General features: G+C 36.8%; 1 protein-coding gene across 6 annotated transcripts in view; it reads right to left on the minus strand.

Moving 5' to 3' along the window:
- GNB1 (G protein subunit beta 1) overlaps window positions 1–20,167 on the minus strand; it is a 45,827-nt gene that overhangs the window by 7,028 nt on the left and 18,632 nt on the right. For 3 of the 6 annotated variants that reach the window (XM_069782756.1, XM_009921520.2, XM_009921518.2), the window contains exons 2-9: window positions 18,668–18,730; window positions 17,170–17,221; window positions 9,791–9,898; window positions 9,072–9,110; window positions 7,188–7,294; window positions 5,312–5,375; window positions 2,930–3,092; window positions 179–245 (exon numbers count right to left, since the gene is read on the minus strand). In XM_069782756.1, coding sequence (XP_069638857.1) covers window positions 179–245; window positions 2,930–3,092; window positions 5,312–5,375; window positions 7,188–7,294; window positions 9,072–9,110; window positions 9,791–9,847 — 497 coding nt within the window. In that variant the 5' untranslated portion in view covers window positions 9,848–9,898; window positions 17,170–17,221; window positions 18,668–18,730. Of the gene's footprint in view, window positions 1–178; window positions 246–2,929; window positions 3,093–5,311; window positions 5,376–7,187; window positions 7,295–9,071; window positions 9,111–9,790; window positions 9,899–14,255; window positions 14,386–17,169; window positions 17,222–18,667; window positions 18,731–20,167 lie in introns of those variants that run through there. The other 3 variants (XM_069782757.1, XM_069782758.1, XM_009921521.2) reach the window with 2 other exon arrangements.

Raw genomic sequence — 20,167 nt, forward strand, 5'->3', positions numbered from 1 at the left:
ACAAACGTGAAAGCCCAAATTTTCCATTACTAGTAAAAACGTGATATAGGAACAATAATTAATCACGTTTAGTCTTCTGGATGACCATCATGTTTACAAAGAATAAAGTTTCCTTCAATAATAGAGTATAGCTGTGAAAAGTCATTACTAACAATCATGTCAAAATTTTACTGCTTACCAAGTGGTGTCACCAGAGCTGGTAACAATTTGATTATCATCCAAGAAACGACAGCATGACAAGTATCCTGAAAACAAAAGGAAAAGTTTATGAGTAAGACCAGGGATTGCTCTTCACGTCGCATGCTGGCTTGCTTATATGTTGCTTCATCCTCTCCTGAAGAAGCAGCAAGAACTTCTATATAAGCCTAAAACACAACACAATTTTTATATAGGAACCTCCAATGTTTTGGACAAAACATAGTTTGGCTCTTTACAGACCATGCCCAATTCAACCACTACACTAGCACAGTGATACACTGGTATCACAGCATGTCAACCTAAACAAAGTTGTAAAACAAAACAAAATAAACTTAAGCAACTTAACCAAACAGGGTAGGCACTGTTTTGGAAATACCTTGCCAATTTTTCTTTTGGTAGAGTGGGGAGAGGAGGAGGAGGAAGAGAAAGATGGAGTAGTGAGGCAAAAGTGTAGAATCCACTGGCCAAGCTGGAGAGAAGTATAGACAACCCTGCATTGTACACACTAAACTTCTTAGAAAGTGGATCTGTATGTCACTGCATCCGGGAACAACAAATGCTTATGACCTCAATTGTATCATACAACTACTGAGAAAAAATAAACTACATTCTTGGTCAGTACAAATAACAGAGCATATACATTGGATGTTTCCCAATAGTGGCATCAAAGAATTTCATCTGAATGCTCTGAAGCATCTTTGTACTGAAGTACCATGTGCCAAACTATCAGCGTAACAACTCTGATTACAAAATTAGTCTGTCCTGCCTGTCACCTCTATTTCACAAAGCACAAACATCTTCTGAAAATCCAAAATACAGCAAAATATGAAAACCTGTAAACATCGGCTTCCAGCTATAGGCTTTGTTCAATTCTGAAACAGAAAAGCAGTTCATTGAAACTGTTCCTTCGAGAAGAGTCCACACAAACTGGTCAGGTCTCAAATGTACTCCCTTATGTCTCTTGCTTTACAGCAAAATTCTGCTTCTCATATTATGTAAAAATCCATGTCTTCCCAGCTATACAGTTTATAACCATAAAGACCATTAAGCAGCTAGAGTATCCTAGAAGTAATGCTCTTTCTATTGCTAAAGTATTTTTCAGTATTTTGATACACACACAGCCACATACTGAAAGCCAAAGCTCCCTGTGTCCAACCGTCATTGCAATTCTCCCTGTGTCCTGAAGGGCAGGTGGGAGGGAAGAAAAAAAAAAAAAAAAAAAAAAAAGAAGAGTACCTTCTTAGAAATCACTTTACTGGTCACATCACAACCACTATCTGAAGGTCAAATCAACCCTGCATTTTCATACCCTTAACTACACCCAGAGGGTACAGAATCCCTCTAAATTACATAAATCATGCTTGGCAAGAAAAACAGCTGAAAGAAAATTAAATAGCATTAAGTATACTTTAATTCACATCTAACCTTTCTGTATAAAATTCATTAATGTGTAACTGCTTATTTCTGAGTAACCTTATTTTCCTTTCATGAACAGTCTTTATATCATTTTCTTTACTCCCTATAGTTAGAGGCTTTATCAGCCAGAAAACCAGCAAGACAGAGACTACCTAACATTTTCTCTAAAGAACTGTTAGATATTTTCTCTGGAGCCAAGCAGACAGCCTCTAGAGCAATCTACCTTTATTTTGCTGTGTTTTGGATTACGCTTTGTGGAAACAAAGAGACCATAAAGATAACGTGCAGCTTCAGAGCTGCAGCTTTAGAAGAAATGCCTAATTAGTCCATTCCCTTTCTCAAATTGTTGGAGGTATTACTGATTCTGCAAGAATGCGGAAGACTACTGATGTGTGCGACAGGCCACATTATGCCAGTACTTTACAAGATACGAAACTGCCTACTAAATAGCCAGTGTCTTAATATTCAAAGGAGTTCAAGAAACCACCCACTGGGCTTTCCTCTGAAAAATTTCCAATCCCATTCACAAAAAAATAAAAATACAATCTGTCCATTATCAGACAACATACAAAAGCAATTCACATTTTCTAGGTTGCTACTGCTGCTTATAAGGTGCTCATCTCCATTAACTGTACATTCTTTAGGAAGCCAGAGTATCTTCAGCCACTGAAATTGCTTTTAGGGGTACTTTGCAACACTGAGTCTCTTGGTTTGTTCAGAAAGAAAAATTTTTAACTCATCCCCCACACTTAAAACACTAGCTTCTAACCACCATAAGGGACTTCCTTGCTTCAAAAAACTCTAACACCTGTGTCTCTACAATCCTTCTTACCTAACAAGATGAATTTTGCTTTATCTGTCACTAAGAGAACTTTGCAGCCACAGTTTACATTCTAATTCACCAGGCAAAGCCTACAAGTCCTGTCTTTTCTCATCAATCACAAGACAGTCCACCTTAGAAACAGAAACTGAATGTAAAAATTAAGCTACTGTATTTTGGAGAGAAGGGAGAGAAGGAGAAACAGAAGAGGAAGCAATGAGAACTCAAACCTCTGCAACTAAAGAATATCTCCATCAGAAGGCAGCTGTCTCATGAAAAGTTAAAACATATTCTCATTAAACTACTTTTGTTCAAAGAGCATCATCCTTTAAAAAGGAAGGAGACAGGCAGTATGCACCTAAGGTCCTGCCCGAGAAATACAGGTACACAGTGAAGTACACCTTTTTAATTAGGAAATTACATTTAAAAAAAAAAAATTTTTTAACTCTTCACCAGGTGCTTAGGTAAATTAGATCATTCCAAACAGATACTCACCTGTGTGACCAGCTAGTTCACGGCTGACACGTACATTCCCTTCACGAGTTTTCAAGTTATAAATGGAACAGATGTTATCAAGACCACCACAAGCCACATAATTTCCAGAAGGAGCATATGCACAAGTCATGACCCAAGATGAACGCAGGGGAATAGCATGCACCTGAAACAGATACATTAATGTATTTAATCTGCAAAACAACTGATTCGATAATTTACCATCAGGAAGTTTTTCACGTGTCTCTCAAGGCATACATCATCTTTTTGTGAAAAAGAGGAGAAGAAAACTGTGAAAAGGAAAGTCTTTGGCTGTTTGACTATCAAACTATTTTCAGGGTAACTTACATATATAGCTCATCAGACCAAATAATGACGTAACTAAACCATCAGATTTGCCTTTCCTGAATACCATTTAATCACTAATTTTGGTAAAAACTAAATTATTTCATTGCAGTGGCCTGATTACTATTGGTTTATTATAGGTTCAGGAAAATATTGACTTCCAAGTACAGTCAGCAAAACTGCCAATTCCAGGCTTAGATCTTTTGCTATGAATGAACAAGTAAGGAAATTGCTACTTTCATTGCCATTTAAATCCTTCTTTGGAAACCTACTGCAAGCAATCAAGCTTCATATTTAAATAACTACCCCGTGTTCCCTTGTCATTCTGTGCTCAAAGAACTTTATTTTAAAAATTATTGAAGCTAAACCTGTTCTGTCTTGTTAACTCGTTGCATTCATCCTTCAAATTTGTTCATAACATTTTTAAGGAATCATATCCTTATACACGTTGTGAGATTTCCTGCAATATTAACAATCTTCCTGCATTTCTTAAGTAAACAGTAAAGGCTACTGTGTGTTCCTCTGCTGCTACAGTAATCAGTGATCCTGCAGCAATCAGCAGTTAAAAAACAATACCCTGCACTAAAACCCACCAGCTCATTTTTGGAAGTCTTCTACCAAGGAACTAATTGGAATATTCACCTTGAGCCATTTTATTTTATCATTAGGAAAAGATCATATTTATGACAACTGTGTTACTTCCAACATGTGGTGCTGCAACTGCCAAAAGAACATCTGCAGACTATCATTCAAGTATTTTTGCATTAACTGCTTCGGGGTACTACCTAGTCATATTTAATACTATTTCAACACCAAGCTGTTTGCTACCTATAATTTCAGAGGCTTTGTGGTTTGGTTTTTTGGCATTTTTGGTTTTTTGGTTTTTTTTTTTTTACTTCTTTCAGGGTGGGGTGGTGGTGGATTTTTTTCTGGTTTTAACTCAATTGCTACTTCACTGAATTAATACTGCCAAGACGTATGGGAGGAGGATGCTTTGCAGCTGAAGAGTTCTATTTCTGATTCTAGTGAAAACTTCACCAGTGTAGTAAGAACCTCTGATTCCATTCCCCCCACATAAGAAAGCTGCTTTCTGCCTCTTGATGATGCCATGGATTAATTAGCATTCATTGAAGATACTAATATGGAAATCACGGTATACAGCGATTATTTTACTGTCTTATCTTTCAGTTGTTACAGTAATTTAGATCACATTTACCTGCAGGCTGGCGTCAAAGGAGGAGGATGAAGGCAAAAAGGGAGATGTGGGGTTTTTTTGCAAACGGTATTATTACTCTTTAGTAAAGTTATGGATTCATTAGTTTCACAACTGGGATACAACTATAGTCCCAGCTTTAGGAGTTGCTGCTGCAGTTGTTTGTCTCTGCTTCTGTCTCCTCTGTAGCATGCCGTTTGCTCAAGTGTATTGGCAAAATTGTTTTTAAGGCTATGATGAGCTAAGTCAGGAAAACTTATTTGAAATAAAGTCAGTTCCGTACTCCTGTGCAAAACAGACTTAAGTAGCTCTGTCATCTAACTCAAAGGGACAACATGTGAATTGTTGCTAGCCCTGATAACAGTAACCATAACCAGTAAATACCAGTCACTATAATATGAAAGTAAAAGTAATCCTGAACCGCATCATGTGATTGCAGCCAGAACGTGATAACCCAGTATTATGTCAGGTCTTTCAGTCCTTAACTGCAGACAACAAATTATTATGGCTATGCTTAAATATGACCATTCTGGTGCAACATGCCAATTACTTCTTGCCCTCTGTTGATCAATTTCTCTGTGGTATCAAAACAAATCAAAACATTCTCTAGAATTAAGTATTTAATTGTTTTCCATTTGTGGTGCACATTCCATACACAATGCACTTAAGACACTGCTATATTCTTTAAATGCAAACTTTATTGTTTTGGAGAATTCAAAATTTGGTCTTCGGACTATGAAAGTAATGCAGCCAAAATCATGACAGGTAACATTTCCTTCCTTTGTATTTACAGCTGAATTGCATAGCAACATATCAGTTAGTCTTACCTTGTTTGTAGTATAGCTGTCCCAAATTATAAGTTTGCCATCCTGGGAGGCACTAACTAGAAGCCTAGAGAGGAAACAGAAGGTAAACACAATCATTGGAGGAAGACAAGAAAGAACATCTTTGTGATGACACTTGTCTCCACTATCAAGGCCAAGGTATTTGAAACCATTTCAGTACAGTGTGGCATTACCCAATTCAGTTATTAGCACTATAAATACAATTTTGGAAGTACGCAATTTCAGTGCTAACTATTATGGAAATGTGTGATAGAACGCCTACATGTTAACACATTCTGACTTCAGGAAAAACTGTAGCCATTTAACTAACATCTCCGTCTTGAAAACTGAGGGAGAAAACTTGCATGGAATCAGCGTTTCTGTGTTCTACAGGCAGGCTTCAGACTCATTGAGTTTGGGAATCTACACTATCAATACATTTTCCTTTTTCTTGTTTTTAAAACAGGAATTTAAGTTCTAAGACATCCAAAAACCCTGAATGAATGTCAGCACTGAAATGAAATGGAAATTAAAATGAAACGCAGCAAAGATATCACTAATGGAAGGGGTGGCATTAGGAAGATTTTTGCTCTAAATCAACACCACCTCAATCCCCCAATCCAGCAATCATGTTTGAAATGTGATGCACCTAATACATTGTTCAGAGCTCTCTTACCTGCTTTTAATGTGCTTAAAGATAGATCAGCTACAATGGCATGAAAAATTTGTATTGTCTCTGCATTTTACAAGTCATTTTGGATAAAATACTCCAACATGGTATTCAAATTTGTTCTGTGCATCTTCATCTGACCATTTCCAACTTGAACAATACAATGCAATCATCAAAGTACTCCAGTCTCTCTGCATTAATTATTTTTGCTCTAGGTTGTATTTCAGAGCTGTCTTGAAACACTTTTGCCAAACAAGAAATCAAATCCCCATCTTTTAAATAAGCCATATGCCAAAGAGATACCTGAAGCAATGAATTCTACATATCTGTGAGAAATTAGCTTCTTTCACAGGCATAGAAAACTGAGGTGCAAAACACTAAAGTTTAACTCAAAGTAACAATTGTGTTAGTTCTGATTTTTAAGTACGACGCAATTCGGAAACTAAAAGTATAACACATCATGAATTACTATTCATCTTCATGATGCATACTGTCTTCTTTGTTAAGCACTTGGCTATTTTGCTTTAGTGTATTTACTGGATGCATACACACAAGAGTTCATGCAGTTTTTTCATAAGGCACAGCTTGTTTACACAAATTTTGTAAGAAGGTAACTTTAACAACATTAAGCTTCCTTAAAAAAATCTCTATTGAGTAGAAAGAGACTAGCTGTAACTTACAAACTCCTTAGTTGTAACTTAAAGATTCCTAAGGGGAATTTTTTTTTTATCTGTTCCTGAAAGCAAGCAGCAAAATATTCTTGTAACTGAAGTTTGAAAATTTGCTGCCATTAGTGCGCCTTAAAATTCTTGTAAAGAAAAGAGAACGAAAGTAGCTGATACCAGTATCATTTAGTTTCTTTCTAACCAAACATCTGTAGTTAAGAGGAAGCACTTAAGGAAAAAAGACAACTGATAATGAAATCTATCTTCACGGTTCCTCAGAATTCATTTGGAACCATAACTATATTTTTCAGGCAAGTAGATGAAGACTGGTATTTTGGCACCAAATTTAGATTTGGATGACAAAAGCAGGGACATTAGGAGGTAAAAAGTGATATTAAGTGTTTCTGAATCCTCTTGGTTGTCTGAGTTCTCTTGGAATTAGTAGTTCCTAGTGGTAGGAACAGGAAAAATAAGAGTCTTGTGCACTCAACTTTCCAAAGAACAGTGAAGCCACGTGATTCGATTTCGTATCACTAACACCCACCTGGAATCAGTCCCCCAGTGCATTGCATAAATTTTAGCCAGGTGTCCCCGGAGTGTTCTTCTAGTGCGCATTTGAATTCTCCCCACTGGGTCAATATTGGCTGTGATCTGAAATAGGAATGGCATCACATACTGAATTTTTGACTTCATAGTTCCAAAAGTAACACATCATACACAACTACGTCTAAATGAGCATTCCAATGCAGACCAAATTCCCACATTTTTAATATTGACTGAGTTTTAAAAAATTACCTAATCAAAAGTTACATGATTTTATGTAGTACATCTCTATCAAATGAAGAAAGCAGCCTCTCCATCATCTTTACAAAGGCTCTCAGAAATTAGTTTGCTTAGGTCATATCTTCTTCAACTTCTAGCATTTCAGACCTTTGATCTGGGTTTTCTACTTATGTATAGATAAATGTGGTAGACTAACTTTTTTTTTCAGAAGGGTGGGTGTGGGGAAGTATATCAGGCTTTAAACATGTCTCCACTTTTAAAGGATTACTTGCTTTCGCATCCAAAAGGCCTTCCCTTCCAAGTACAGGATTATTAAATTCATAGTATACCTGATTTATTTAACCTCTTTAAGATAAAAGTAGTCTCTGCAATAAGTGAATAGCAAAGTGAGGAAGCAATCCTCAGTTTAGCTGTCCTTACACAGTCAAATTTAATGTAAGTCCTCCAGTCTGGAGAGAAGTACCAGTTAAAAAAAAAACCCAGAAAACAGCACAAAACACTTCCAGTACTGTAAGTAGTACACATCACAACAAATCCAAGAGTTTGTAAGTTTATTTTATGGATGTCTGCATACTTCTCATGTCTCCATGTCACAAAATTCTTCAGCAAGTATATTTGAGTAAAGATCTCTGCTTCTTTTCAAAGGCTATCAACACAGCTTAGGACTCAGGTCTCAGATGAACAGGTAAGAATGTTTCCTTGACATAGAACTCCTTCCATGGTGGACATCTTTTGTAATAACTAATACTGAAGCTTTTTTTCCTCTCCCCCCTCTTTTTTTTCATACTTTCCCCCTGGAAAATATTTAACATTGTGCCTCACATAAAATGAAACCACAAGATATGTACACTCAAATAAGTGTTGGTATTACCTTTATTACTTGATATTTTAGTGACATTTTAAATTAATAAACTGATATCAATCACTTCTGTACCAACTATCTTAAATCAGACACACAGGATTAATAGTCAACATTCAAGCAAATGGACTGAAGTAGGTGACAAGAGTCAATGGATTCATAATATATCTAGGAAAAAAAAAAAGCAAAGGCTTGCCACCTCTTCCAATGCCATAATAATCTGTTTCAGTCTAAATTCCTACCAGATTTCTAGGAAAAAACCCCGCCATGTGTCCATGAGATGTACTACAGAGTACAGATTTCCCTTTCCACAAGTTAATGTTGACTGAAGCCAAGCCAATAGGATCAAAATGTGACAGTACAGCAAGATGCAAAGGTATTAGTTCAGGTTCAAAAGCAGTTCAAACATAAGTGCAGTATTGTGTGGAAATTAGTAAGTAGGTTAACCTCAGCAGGTCTTATGGTTCAGATTATCATGGTAACACAACTGTACTACTACCATATCCGTAGCAGAACACTGGAGCTCCCCTGCATTATTCTCCATTGAGCAGCAGAGATGTGCCCTGAGCCACTTCTTAAAGAAACTACTGCTCAAGGCTACCACTCTCAGAAACTGGACAAACATAAACAATGTACTTATTTCTGGAAGAAACCACCTAAAGGCAAAAATAAAAAACTGATAAAGGAGGCAAACCCGATTCACTTGCACTTACCTTCTTACACTATATTTTCTTATTGTAAAGGAGGCAAATTTTCATAATTCATGTTAAACTCTTAAATGCTTACCTGAGCCAGGGTGGCATCTGCACATGCTTTCCTAGCATCCTACAACAGAAGAAAGAGAAATCAGAAGAAGTTCTGTACATTTCTTTATACTCCATCTCTGTTTTGTCAAGTTGATCAAGCACCCTCAAAAAAAGGTTCAGAAAGCATTTCTGCTTGTCATCCAGAGAGGACTCATCCTAACTGCAGCATGAACATAATACGCTGTCTGCTATCAAAACACATTGAGCATATCGAGCATTTAACTTCGAAGTTTTCTTCTTCTTTTGAGAGAAAGGTAACACAATTTTAACCATGAAGACAGTCAAGCAATGGAACTGCTTGATCAGACAGGCTGTGCAGTCTCCATCCTTGGAGGTTTTCAAGACCTAACTGGACAAAGCCCTGAATAACCTTATAGCTGAACTTATTTTAAGCAGGAGGTTGCTTAACATTGGTTATGGGCTAACTCAGAAAAACTTCAGTAAACATTCATTTTGATCTAATCCATTTTGTTCATTATTTGTGTAACTATTATTTTCTAAGCAATATTAAAGACCAAAAAGTAATTTCCTAAAGCAGTTACATGTGTTTGCCCTTTCTAAATATCCATGACATTAACTTTGACATTGTGGAAACATTTAACTTAATGCAACTTTTCTGTCCATCTCTGTTCCCCTCAAGAAGCACAAATGACCATCCATCTGTACTGTGGCTTCAAGATCTATTGATACAATACATACTCTGATTTGGTTTTTCAGTTGCTCAGCCTCCTGGCGTAACTGGTCAAGCTCACTCATTTTCCTGTGCTAAAGGTGTGCTTCACTGCCACCTCTGAAACAACCAGAAATCTGAAAGACAGGTGATAATAATGAGAATTAGTACAAGTCATAGCTTGAAATTACTAGAGTAGACAAGTCCTTTCAACCATCTCAAACAGCACTTGCAAAAAGGCAGATTGGTTTATAAGTACTGGAATACAGGTGAAAATATTGCTCTGGAATCTCTTCAGAATAAGGTGTTACCACACAAAAATGTGCTTAGCTTTTTCCAGCCACAGTAAATAAAAATATAGTTTGGACTTATTCCTTTCACCCGGGCCTCTTTTTTTGCATTTTTTTTTCCATTAGTGTTTTTTCTGATTCAGTTTTGTATAAATTTAAATTTCCAAAGAGTGAACCAACAGACAACACCAACGTTAGACATGAAAATCAGAACTTCCCTGTAGGTCTTAAGAATAGAGTAAGCAACCCTCCTATCAAAGAATAAGCACATTAAATATTTACAGACTGACACAAGCACTTGCAAAATGCTGTAAAAAGACCTATTAGGAATGCTATCTGTTACACAGGGATTATTAGAAATGTTGTTCTGATATCTGGATAAAAGGAGATCACTCACAAATGTTCAAGTTTTTACTTGTTAATTGCTGAATTGTCTCCCTGAGATTTCCAGAATGGATTCTAACATTAACATGTTGTCAGATTAAAACTAGTATTTTTTGAATGTTAGGTATGAGGAGTTTGAGAAACTGCTGCCAACAGACATTTTCCCCCTCTAAGACTCTATTCTCCTAGCATCAGGAAGCACCAAACTACTAACATATATCCCTCCGTCTGCTGTACTCCGGAGCCAGCAAGATAGAGGCTCAATAAAATATAATTATCACTGAACACCCTCAACTATTGCCTATAGAGTTCCTCAACTATTAGACTGGTTTCCAATAAAATAACCATATAGATATTTTCCATCAAGCATACAACTTATCTTTAAGTCGCTGTTACAGAAAGATATTGTTGGCATTTTCACTAGCATTCCATACCTAAAACTCAGCTGTTCTTAAACCTTTTGTTTTAAAGTCTCTGCAGCTTGATACCAATATAAGATGCTGAAGAAATGTGCTGATGAAGTTTATCTTTTATTGCAGAACAAGATAATTGGTTCCATTTTCGAATGTTACGTAGAGCACCTGGACTTTATAAACAAACACTGGTAGTGTGTTTTTAGAACATTTTATTAGCCAGAATTGACCGTTTACTATTAAATAAAAGCAAATGCTTTGCTAGCAGCTTTACATATTATTCTGTTAAGATTTAATCAGCTTATTTATCTTTGCAGGCGTGCGGGGTTTGTTTTTTCCCTAAAGCCCTTCCCAAGGAGAAAGATGAGGGTAATTTCCAAATTTTTATCCAATCACAGTAACAGAGCACATATGGTGAAGGCAAATGAAAGCAGTAGAGCAAAAATCACCATCAAAAGAAAATAAGTTTCAAAAGATTAACATTCCCTAAATATTACTATCCCACATAACCAGACTTATCTCACAGCTCTTCGTAGTAGCTAGTATTCCAAACCGAGGACCTCAAGAAACAGATGTCAGATCTTGTCATATTACCATTTACAAATTTACTTCGGAAACCCAAAGCATTTTAGAAAAGGAATTTTAGTTAGCTTCTCTCTCAAAACATCATTCACACAACCTTCAAAGCCCTTTCACTTTATTGTGAAACTAGGTGTCTCCTTTCTCTCTTCTGGTGCCAGGGTCATCTTTAAGCCCCTTTAAGATTGCTTGTTCAGCTTAGTCCAAAATCCAGTTAAGACAAAACCCATCAAGAGTGTTTTATTATCCTATAACCACCTTCTTTTCTTTTGAATGCTCTTTTGTTTCCCAAGATGTTTTGTTCATTCCACATTTAAGACAAAACACTGTGTGGCTGGGTGTCTCTACAGTTTTTAGCATGCAGTCATCGCTGCCTACAGCTCCTGTGTAGTTCACACACATTGTGAAATGGTATGCACTACTCTTGTCATAAAGGAATTAAGACACTCTAAAGACTCTTCTTAAGAATAAAATGCAAATTTTCAGACCTTTTACCTTTTTGATATCCAGTTCCATTTCTGCCATTCTCTAAGTTAATATATAAACCTGTTTCCCACTAAGCAAATACCAGCCTCTCCAGGCAGAGTACAAAGAATTTAGAGATGGTATCATTCCTATTTCAGAGAAAGAAATTACGATCCAAAAACTTAAGCGTTCTGCTCAAGGTCACAGCAACTAAATGACAGGATTAAGATAAAGATTCAGGACACCAGAACTCCAGCTGCAGTTACAGGTAACTACACTGAAGATTTACATGCAGCTTTATTTAAAAATGTAATAGGATGAATAATCTAATGTCAGTCAAAGCAGATACATTCTCCTGTAACACACAGCTTAAAATAGTGCCAATTTGTTTCTGCCAGAATTTGTGCACTATGCAATACAATTCTCTCGCATTTAAATGAAACAAAACTTCTTTGTATGGAACAGGAAGAGGCCTAAGGACATGAACACTAATCCTAGGAAAAAAGTCATATTGAGAAAGTTCACTTCACAGAAACTGAACACCATAGGTTCATTCTGGATTATTTGCATACACTGAGTTTAAACCAAATTATAAAAGCTTATTTCATGCCTGTGCCTTATTGCTTAATAGAGCATGCACTGAAAGGTATTACTGCAAATGACAAAACCGGATGAAGCAGCCTAATAGTGTCAAGTGTCTTCTGCAGTAACACAGAAGCAGTAACATTGATACAGCCAGATCAGAAGCTGAAGGGACACAAGTCACATTCCCCGGTTGATGGGATATTATAGCCTAACTAGCATGTACGCATCTGTCTTCACACAGCTAAAACCTCCATTACACTTTGAAAGGCCTAGTGCAGTAACTATATGTATACTTTTGCTACAGAAGAAACTCTCACATCAACTTCAGGACAGTACTCTGCCTCAGCACTTCGCTTCCCATTCTCTTCCAAGTCCCACTTTATGCAGGGGCAGAACAACCCAAACTCCTCCACAATCTGTAAGAATTAACTAATCATACTAACAGAACCTAACCTTCAGAGTCATTTCATAAATGCACTTTATCATACGGTTAGTCAGACATACATGTACATAACCTGCCCTAGCTACTGCTCAGCTAAGCTCCTAAAATGCTTTATTTGTGAATTCCACATCAAGACAGTCACTCACTAATGTTTTAAGGAAAGCCTCCTTTTAATGAACAACTTTAAAATGGTTTACCAACACTACAGAAACCTTTACACCTACATGCAAGATACTGTCTCCATTATCACAGGCAACAAGGAGTTCAAGGAACTTAACTACTATTGTTAAAGCAGCTTCTATGGATCTTGACCTTCAGTAACTTGCTAGGTAGGACTCATGTTTCAATATTAGCTGCATGACAATTAGTAGCTGAATGCATACAACACTTGATGTCTTTCCCATTGGTAATATATTCATATGGTAAGTTCATATCTTGAAGTTAGATACACTTGTAGAGTTACAAGTTAGCCCCTATGCATTCCAAGCAACTCCGAACTCTAACCGCATTTCTGACAGCATCCATAGGAATTGTTTAAACCAGATTTCCACATTCCCTTTGTAGTCTCTGTTGTTTCAACATCAACAGGAAGTTCTAATTCCTGCCAACATGACTGACCTCACTAACACTCAGGAAATGAAAATCCTAATGAAGCCAAGGGCATTAAAACACAGTAAGTTTTCTGAAGCAGACTGTAGAAGTTATGGGACAACCAGCCAACCAACTTGGCCATTGCTCTATTTCTTTTACACTAAGTCTTAGGCAATTAAATTTATGGCAGAAACAACGATCATGGGGGAAAAAAAGAGGGTTCCATCCTCTTGTGTACTTTTCAGCTATACTGTATATATAGCAGCAGAAGTTACTAGCACCTAGCATTTAAAAAAACATAAATCTTTAAAAGAGCAAGAACAGGTAAGATCAGGAAAATGTATGAGAAAATTATTTTTATCTACTCTCACTCTTGATACTTGGGAAATTTTCATACAGATTTATTCATATTACAGACAAAAGTAACAAGGAGAGACTGTTTAATATGTGATCTATGCTCATCGCAAACTAGCACAACTGAATATCATTAAATAATACATTTTTGTTTCTCAGCATGTTCTAAAGGCATTTAACCCCATTTTAAAATAAGGTTTCTAGGAGAAACTGTAAGCTTGATATGGATGATGCTTCTATTTCTGGGATTTTGGAAGAAGTTACTAAATTTCTAAATCAAGCAAACTGCATGCCAAAAAAAAAAAAAGTCATTACTCAAGTTCCACACTCCTTTTTTCCAAATTATCACCATAGCTGTGAAGAAATAGGTAGAAGCCAAACTCTTGCTTACCTCACTTTCTTTTGAATATGTTACTGTGTTCTTGAAGGCAGGCTTCTCAAGAATAACACACTCACTTTGCTGAACTCACTCAAGGCCTTTCCAGAGGCTGAAGTGCTTAAGTGTGTCTGCTCTAAGCCTAATTCCCCCTAATCTTGTTGACAAGTATACCTTGTAGATAATTCTCTTTTTGCCAGGGACAACAATATGCATACTTGCAAGGTAGCTTACTATTCTTCACTACTCCAGATGACCCAAGCCTCTAATCTCTTCTTACAAGTTACCTACAGAAGAGTCACTTTGTTCCTCTATTCCCCACATAAGAAAATCAAGTATTGACTTCACCTAATTTGTTAACTTTCCATATATGATAAAACTTCGCAATTCAGCTATGTCAAAAGGATTTGTCATGTCACTCATCTCAAAATAACAACTTCTGGGTTTTTTTTTCTGTAAGCTATATCAGCTATATTCCTATGTATGAGGAAAGTTATGTATGTCCAGGCAGTCAATTATCTGTTGAACAACTCTGCACAGAATCTTTGAACTGATTATAAAGCCTTATGAAATCTACAAAACTTCCACATACTTTCTGCAAATGGAGACACACTTAGGATCCCAGTGTAATAATTCTAATTTAAAGGTAGTGTTCACTACTCAGAAAACAGCGACAGAACAATTCAGAGGCTGAGGAAGACCTCAGATTCACTCATTTCACTGTTACAACTTTAATGTCCTTTCCAGAGCTCAAGCTCCTTATCCAATTAAGTCCAGTTACTGAAACCAAGGTATCAGTAATACCATCACATTTATATGTAGACTGATGCTTGCCTACATTATAAGAGAAATAGGAAGAGTTGAATACAACTCATCTAAACATATATTCTTGGGTTAAATACAATTCCTCTCTAAAAATACCTGGTAACAGCAATGAGGCAATTCTTACTAAACATTTATTTCATTTTCCCACACCCTTCCTATAAAAAAAAGAATAAAAAAAGAATGGAGTCTTCCACCCTCTCATAAACAGCCTATCCTGTGAATAATCTCTACAGATTAAAAGAAGAGAACACAGATTTGAAATCACAGTTATCATTAAGTCAAATATTTAGAATTTCTGTCCCTTGATGGCCAAACTTTGTTTGCTACAAGGTGTTTTTACTACACATTACTACTACGAACAAGTAAAGTAATCCTACCAAGCCTTTGTTGATGCAAAGTCTGGTAACACAGAGGGTTTAAATTTATATTGTTAGAGTACTACCTAAGTACAGTAATTTCATAAGAAGGTTAGCCAAATCACCTTTCTCCCAAACCAACAGCCTGTCTGGTATTTATTCCCTCAACATCTTTCCTGCTAATACACATCAGTCCTGTGTGTACGAAACAGCCAAAAGAAAAGCAAAACACATCATCTGCAAAAACAGAGCCACAACTTTACAGCCCTAATAATGAGTTCATGTTATGCCTACCAGACAGTCTCATAGCAGGTCATCTGATTAAATGAAGCTGTGCTAATCTAGTAGATACCATAAATCCTATTAGCAACATGCACAGCAGCTTGTACATTTTCACAATGACAAAGGAATTATACACAATCCACCATTAGCTCCAATGTTTTGACATCATATTGGCTTTGAAAAGTTGAGAGGTTTTTTTTGTTATTTAATCTGAAGTACATATTGATTCCTATTTGACTTTTATTCAATAGAAAACACAGTAAGATCAGAATTGCTTGTGGAACAAATTTGAGGTGTGCTCTCTCCCATTTACATGCTGCAAAATAGAAGACAAAAAAAATCAGGAGTGCCTTCTAATCCTGAAGTACACACATCTCTGCATATGGTGATCACAAAAAAAAAGTATAGATAATTTTAGAAGTTAGAAATCATAGAAAAGGTATACAGGAACACAACATAAGAAATGTACAGAATCACACAAGCTTCTGTGATACAAACTTAATTTCAAGGGGAAAAAAACCCTGTAGAACATGCACTGAGTAGCTCAAAGACATTGGCTTAATACCCAGCACCGGTTAAAAAAGAAAGAAGGTTATATAGAAAATAGGACAGAAAATACTGAAAATATCATAATGCCACTGAGTAAAAGCAGTGGTTTGTCTACACTGGGCACACTGTGTTCAGTTTCTGCTCCTCCAAAGAAGAACACTGGAGGTGTCTAGGGTTGACCAAGATAACTAATTAGAGAACAACACCTCAGAATACAGGTTTAGAGAAAGAGACAGGGGGCTAGCTTGCTGCTGGCTTTTTAAAAAACAGGTAAATATCTAGTAACTGAAAGTAACAGATTTAACTGAGCAAATACTTTCTACACAACACATGGCTAACTAGTAACGTTCCTCACAGAATGAAGGGCTTCAAAAGAAGCAAAAACAATTGAAGTTATAGTCTGGAAGGTAATGAAGGTTTCACTGTTCCAAGAATATTAGTAATAATTACAATTACACAGAATATAAACTCTGAAACTTTTAGATTCTGTTTAAATAATACTGACACATTGAAAAGAACATTCTGACAAGAGCCACTTTGCTCTAAAGAAATTTGGCCGCCTTCTGTCAAATGTGGCGGATAAGTAATTTTTCATTCATGAAAGAATAACTATTCTCATCCTTTTATTTATTACAGTTCCCTGCCCCACTGAGATGAAACAGTTTCATCTATGGTCTCCCTCTGCTTTGCCAGTTCCATTTCTGAAAGGCGGCAGGCACTGACATCTATTATTTAGCAGGCTTCCTGGCCATTTTAAAATCCTTCCTGTTGACATAAGAATACACATGCTAAGTAGAAAACAGGCACTTTAGGCTTGCACAGATTAACAGCTAAAAACCTGAAGTTGGCCACATTTTAAAAATAGTATGAATTTCTCAAGAACTAGGAAAAAAAAATTACCTTATTTCTCTACTTACATTTTCTCTCACTACAGTAGAAAGCCAACTTCTGCTGTCAAACATGTAAATTCTGAAAAAAACCAAACCAAAACAAAACCAGAATTAGTACAATTATCAAGAAACAACATCAATTTCTTAACAGATCTAGCAGAAATTTAAATACTATCAAAGCACAGACTATTTTTTGTCAGCTAACTTAAGCAGCCAGCTTCTCTTCACGAAGGAAATAGGCATTGCTTTAATACTACTAACATAACCAAAAGAATTGCTAATGCCAAGAAACTTTTAACTTTCTTTTCCAAGAAAACTCTTGCAATCCTCAGGTCATTAATTCTCTTCCCCTAGTGATACAGAAGTCCATATTATTAGAGAGTTTAGGATTGTAACAAAACATTGTCTCACTCATACAAGACTGTAATTTTCACTGCACTACAAAGTGCCCCCGCCGATCTGCATTTTCAAAGCATTGAAATTATTTCTGCTCAATACTGTTCCTAAGGTATGCTTGCTTTCTAAGCATAGTTAAGTATCAAGATACCTATTCTATCAAGTTACATAAACCTCCTACTAATGAGATCAAGTGAGAGCACAACACTCTTCTAAAAGAGTTATGCTTTCTAATCACTAAAGATATTAAGAAAAAAGTATAAATTGACACATTAAGTAACTCACACACTTGCAGTCTGGAAGACTGTAATGATTTAACATACAAATCGGTTTTGTAGCAAGGTGAAAAAATTTCTTAAAAGAAATTTCTGTACAGTTTTTTCCTCTGGCAGCACAAAGTAATAATTATAGTTCACCCCAAGATTTGAAACATTGACAACCGCTTATACATTCAAAAAATCTGCAATCTGTCTCTATCACACAGCAAGACAAGGGCTATGGGTGATGTCAATGGACACCCGAGTGCACATCTTCAAAGCCGCTGCATCAGGACAGTGGAAGTTATTCTAAGCACAAAGCAAGAATGTACTGAAGCAAAATAATCTTAAATCAGAAAGCCAGTCTACAACTTCATATACTTTAAACTGAGATGCTTACATGTAATGCATCTTTCTGATTTTACAGTTCACTATTAGCTGGAAAATTTACAAACCACTTCAGTGTCTGGTGTGGAGGTTAATCTACTTAGGATATGGATCATCCTCATCCAAGCTCATTTGTAGATGAACAGTTTAATACTGTGATTATGAAACCATCACAGTGTAAGCAGTTTTGTTTGTTACTGCCAGAACTCCACACTTTTAGACATAAAACAGTAACTCACACTTAGAGGCCACACTCCACCCCCACCCCCAAAGACACAAACACATGACATGACCATTTTAAGTTCTGAAAAAAGTTCAACTATATTCAACTTTCAGAAGTCTTGACAGAAAAAAATTGCCCACACTGCAGAGATAATGAAATCTAATGAAATTCTGAAAGAATTACCTGAAATGCAAACAAGTAAAATTATGCTGGAACACTAACAGCACACAGAATACACAATAGCAAAGGCCAAAACACACACCATTATTGTCCTGTGCTGCACCCTCATTAATGCAGGAGAGGTGTTGCAGATTTCATATGCCTTCTGCAAAAAAGAAAAACAAAAACAAAACAAAAAAGCTACTTTAACCAGCCTGCAAGAAGAGTAAGGAAGCATAACAGCAAACTTTCCCACAAAGTTTAGTTTATTTTTTTTAAACCAGGTTAAGTTTTCAGTTAGGTAAGCTGAAAGCATCCTGTGATGCCTGTAGAATGCAATCCTGGCAACTGAGGTATTTTCAATTCTACATTGAAAACGGAGCTCATTTAAGAACAAAAGTAGACAAGCTACTTAAGAAAAAAGATCTGCATTGCCACAAGCTTCCATTTTTAGCTAAAATGTAGCCTGGTAAAAGCAACATGAAAATTACAGGCCAACTCATTCACCACACCACAGTACTGGTTCAGCAAAGAAAGAGTTCTTGTAAGTAACCAGCTTCATACACTCTGCCTTAATCAGCCCTTATAACCCTGCTTAGCTGAGAGCTTGAGGTTCTCAACATCAAGAACTGGGGTTTCTAAAACAGGAGAGAACAAAAAGTACCAGAGAATACTTTAAGCATGGTTCAAGTGGTTAAACCATTATACCAAAGCACATGGAGGACAGCCAGCCCTACGCATGGTTGGTGTACCCAGTGTCCCCACATTCCCACAGCCTTCTGCTCCAAGTAAAGAAGCACAGCAGTTTGGACTAAAAACCGAGAGTAACTCCAGAAGTCAAAAGCATCATAATTTCTGGGTAAAGCTTCCCTACTACAGACAGTCATTAACTGTTGTCAGCCTAATACTCTTTTTTCTTTAAAGATATTGAAGTAGTTGCACCGAGGTGGCAACCCAGCCTAAAAATTTATCTCACTTCCAACATCCACCAGAACACAACACTTCACATGAAGAAGACTCTACTGCAGAAGAGACTACAACTTTCTTCACAAGGTTGGGGAAAGCAGGGAAGAAAAGAGGGGAAAAAAGGAAGAAAAGGGACTCTGAAGAGCAGGGAAAGCATTTAGAAGTATTTTACTTTAACATCATGGCAAATCTGAACAACGCTCCAAAATTAAGCAACTTCCTGAGAAGTCACATTCACTGTAGCCCTCTCCAAAGCAATTAGCTGCATAAACACGTTTTTCTTCTTGAGCTATGGATTCAATGACAGACTTAAAGCCCAAATATTCTGGCTGTTAATTCCACCTGCTCACCTTCTTAAGACTGCTTTACACATATAGTGACTAGATGCCATGGCCAATATTTGAACTGCAGCAAAAGCATTCTAGCTTCTTAAAACGCACCATCAATTCATACATAACTTGATGCAAGGCCAGGCACGGCACATCACCTGCCCACCAAGGGTTTGGCCCAGACCCTGGGACAAGGTTTGACCAGCCTTCATAAGCAGCTGCCCTTGCTGTAGAGACATGGACAGAGCACAGGCAACACCAATTCCTCTTTAGCAGGGAGATCTCCAGCACAGCTGCAGGAGGGATCC

The sequence above is a fragment of the Haliaeetus albicilla genome, chromosome 4 (assembly GCF_947461875.1).
Source record: "Haliaeetus albicilla chromosome 4, bHalAlb1.1, whole genome shotgun sequence".
Lineage (NCBI taxonomy): Eukaryota > Metazoa > Chordata > Aves > Accipitriformes > Accipitridae > Haliaeetus > Haliaeetus albicilla.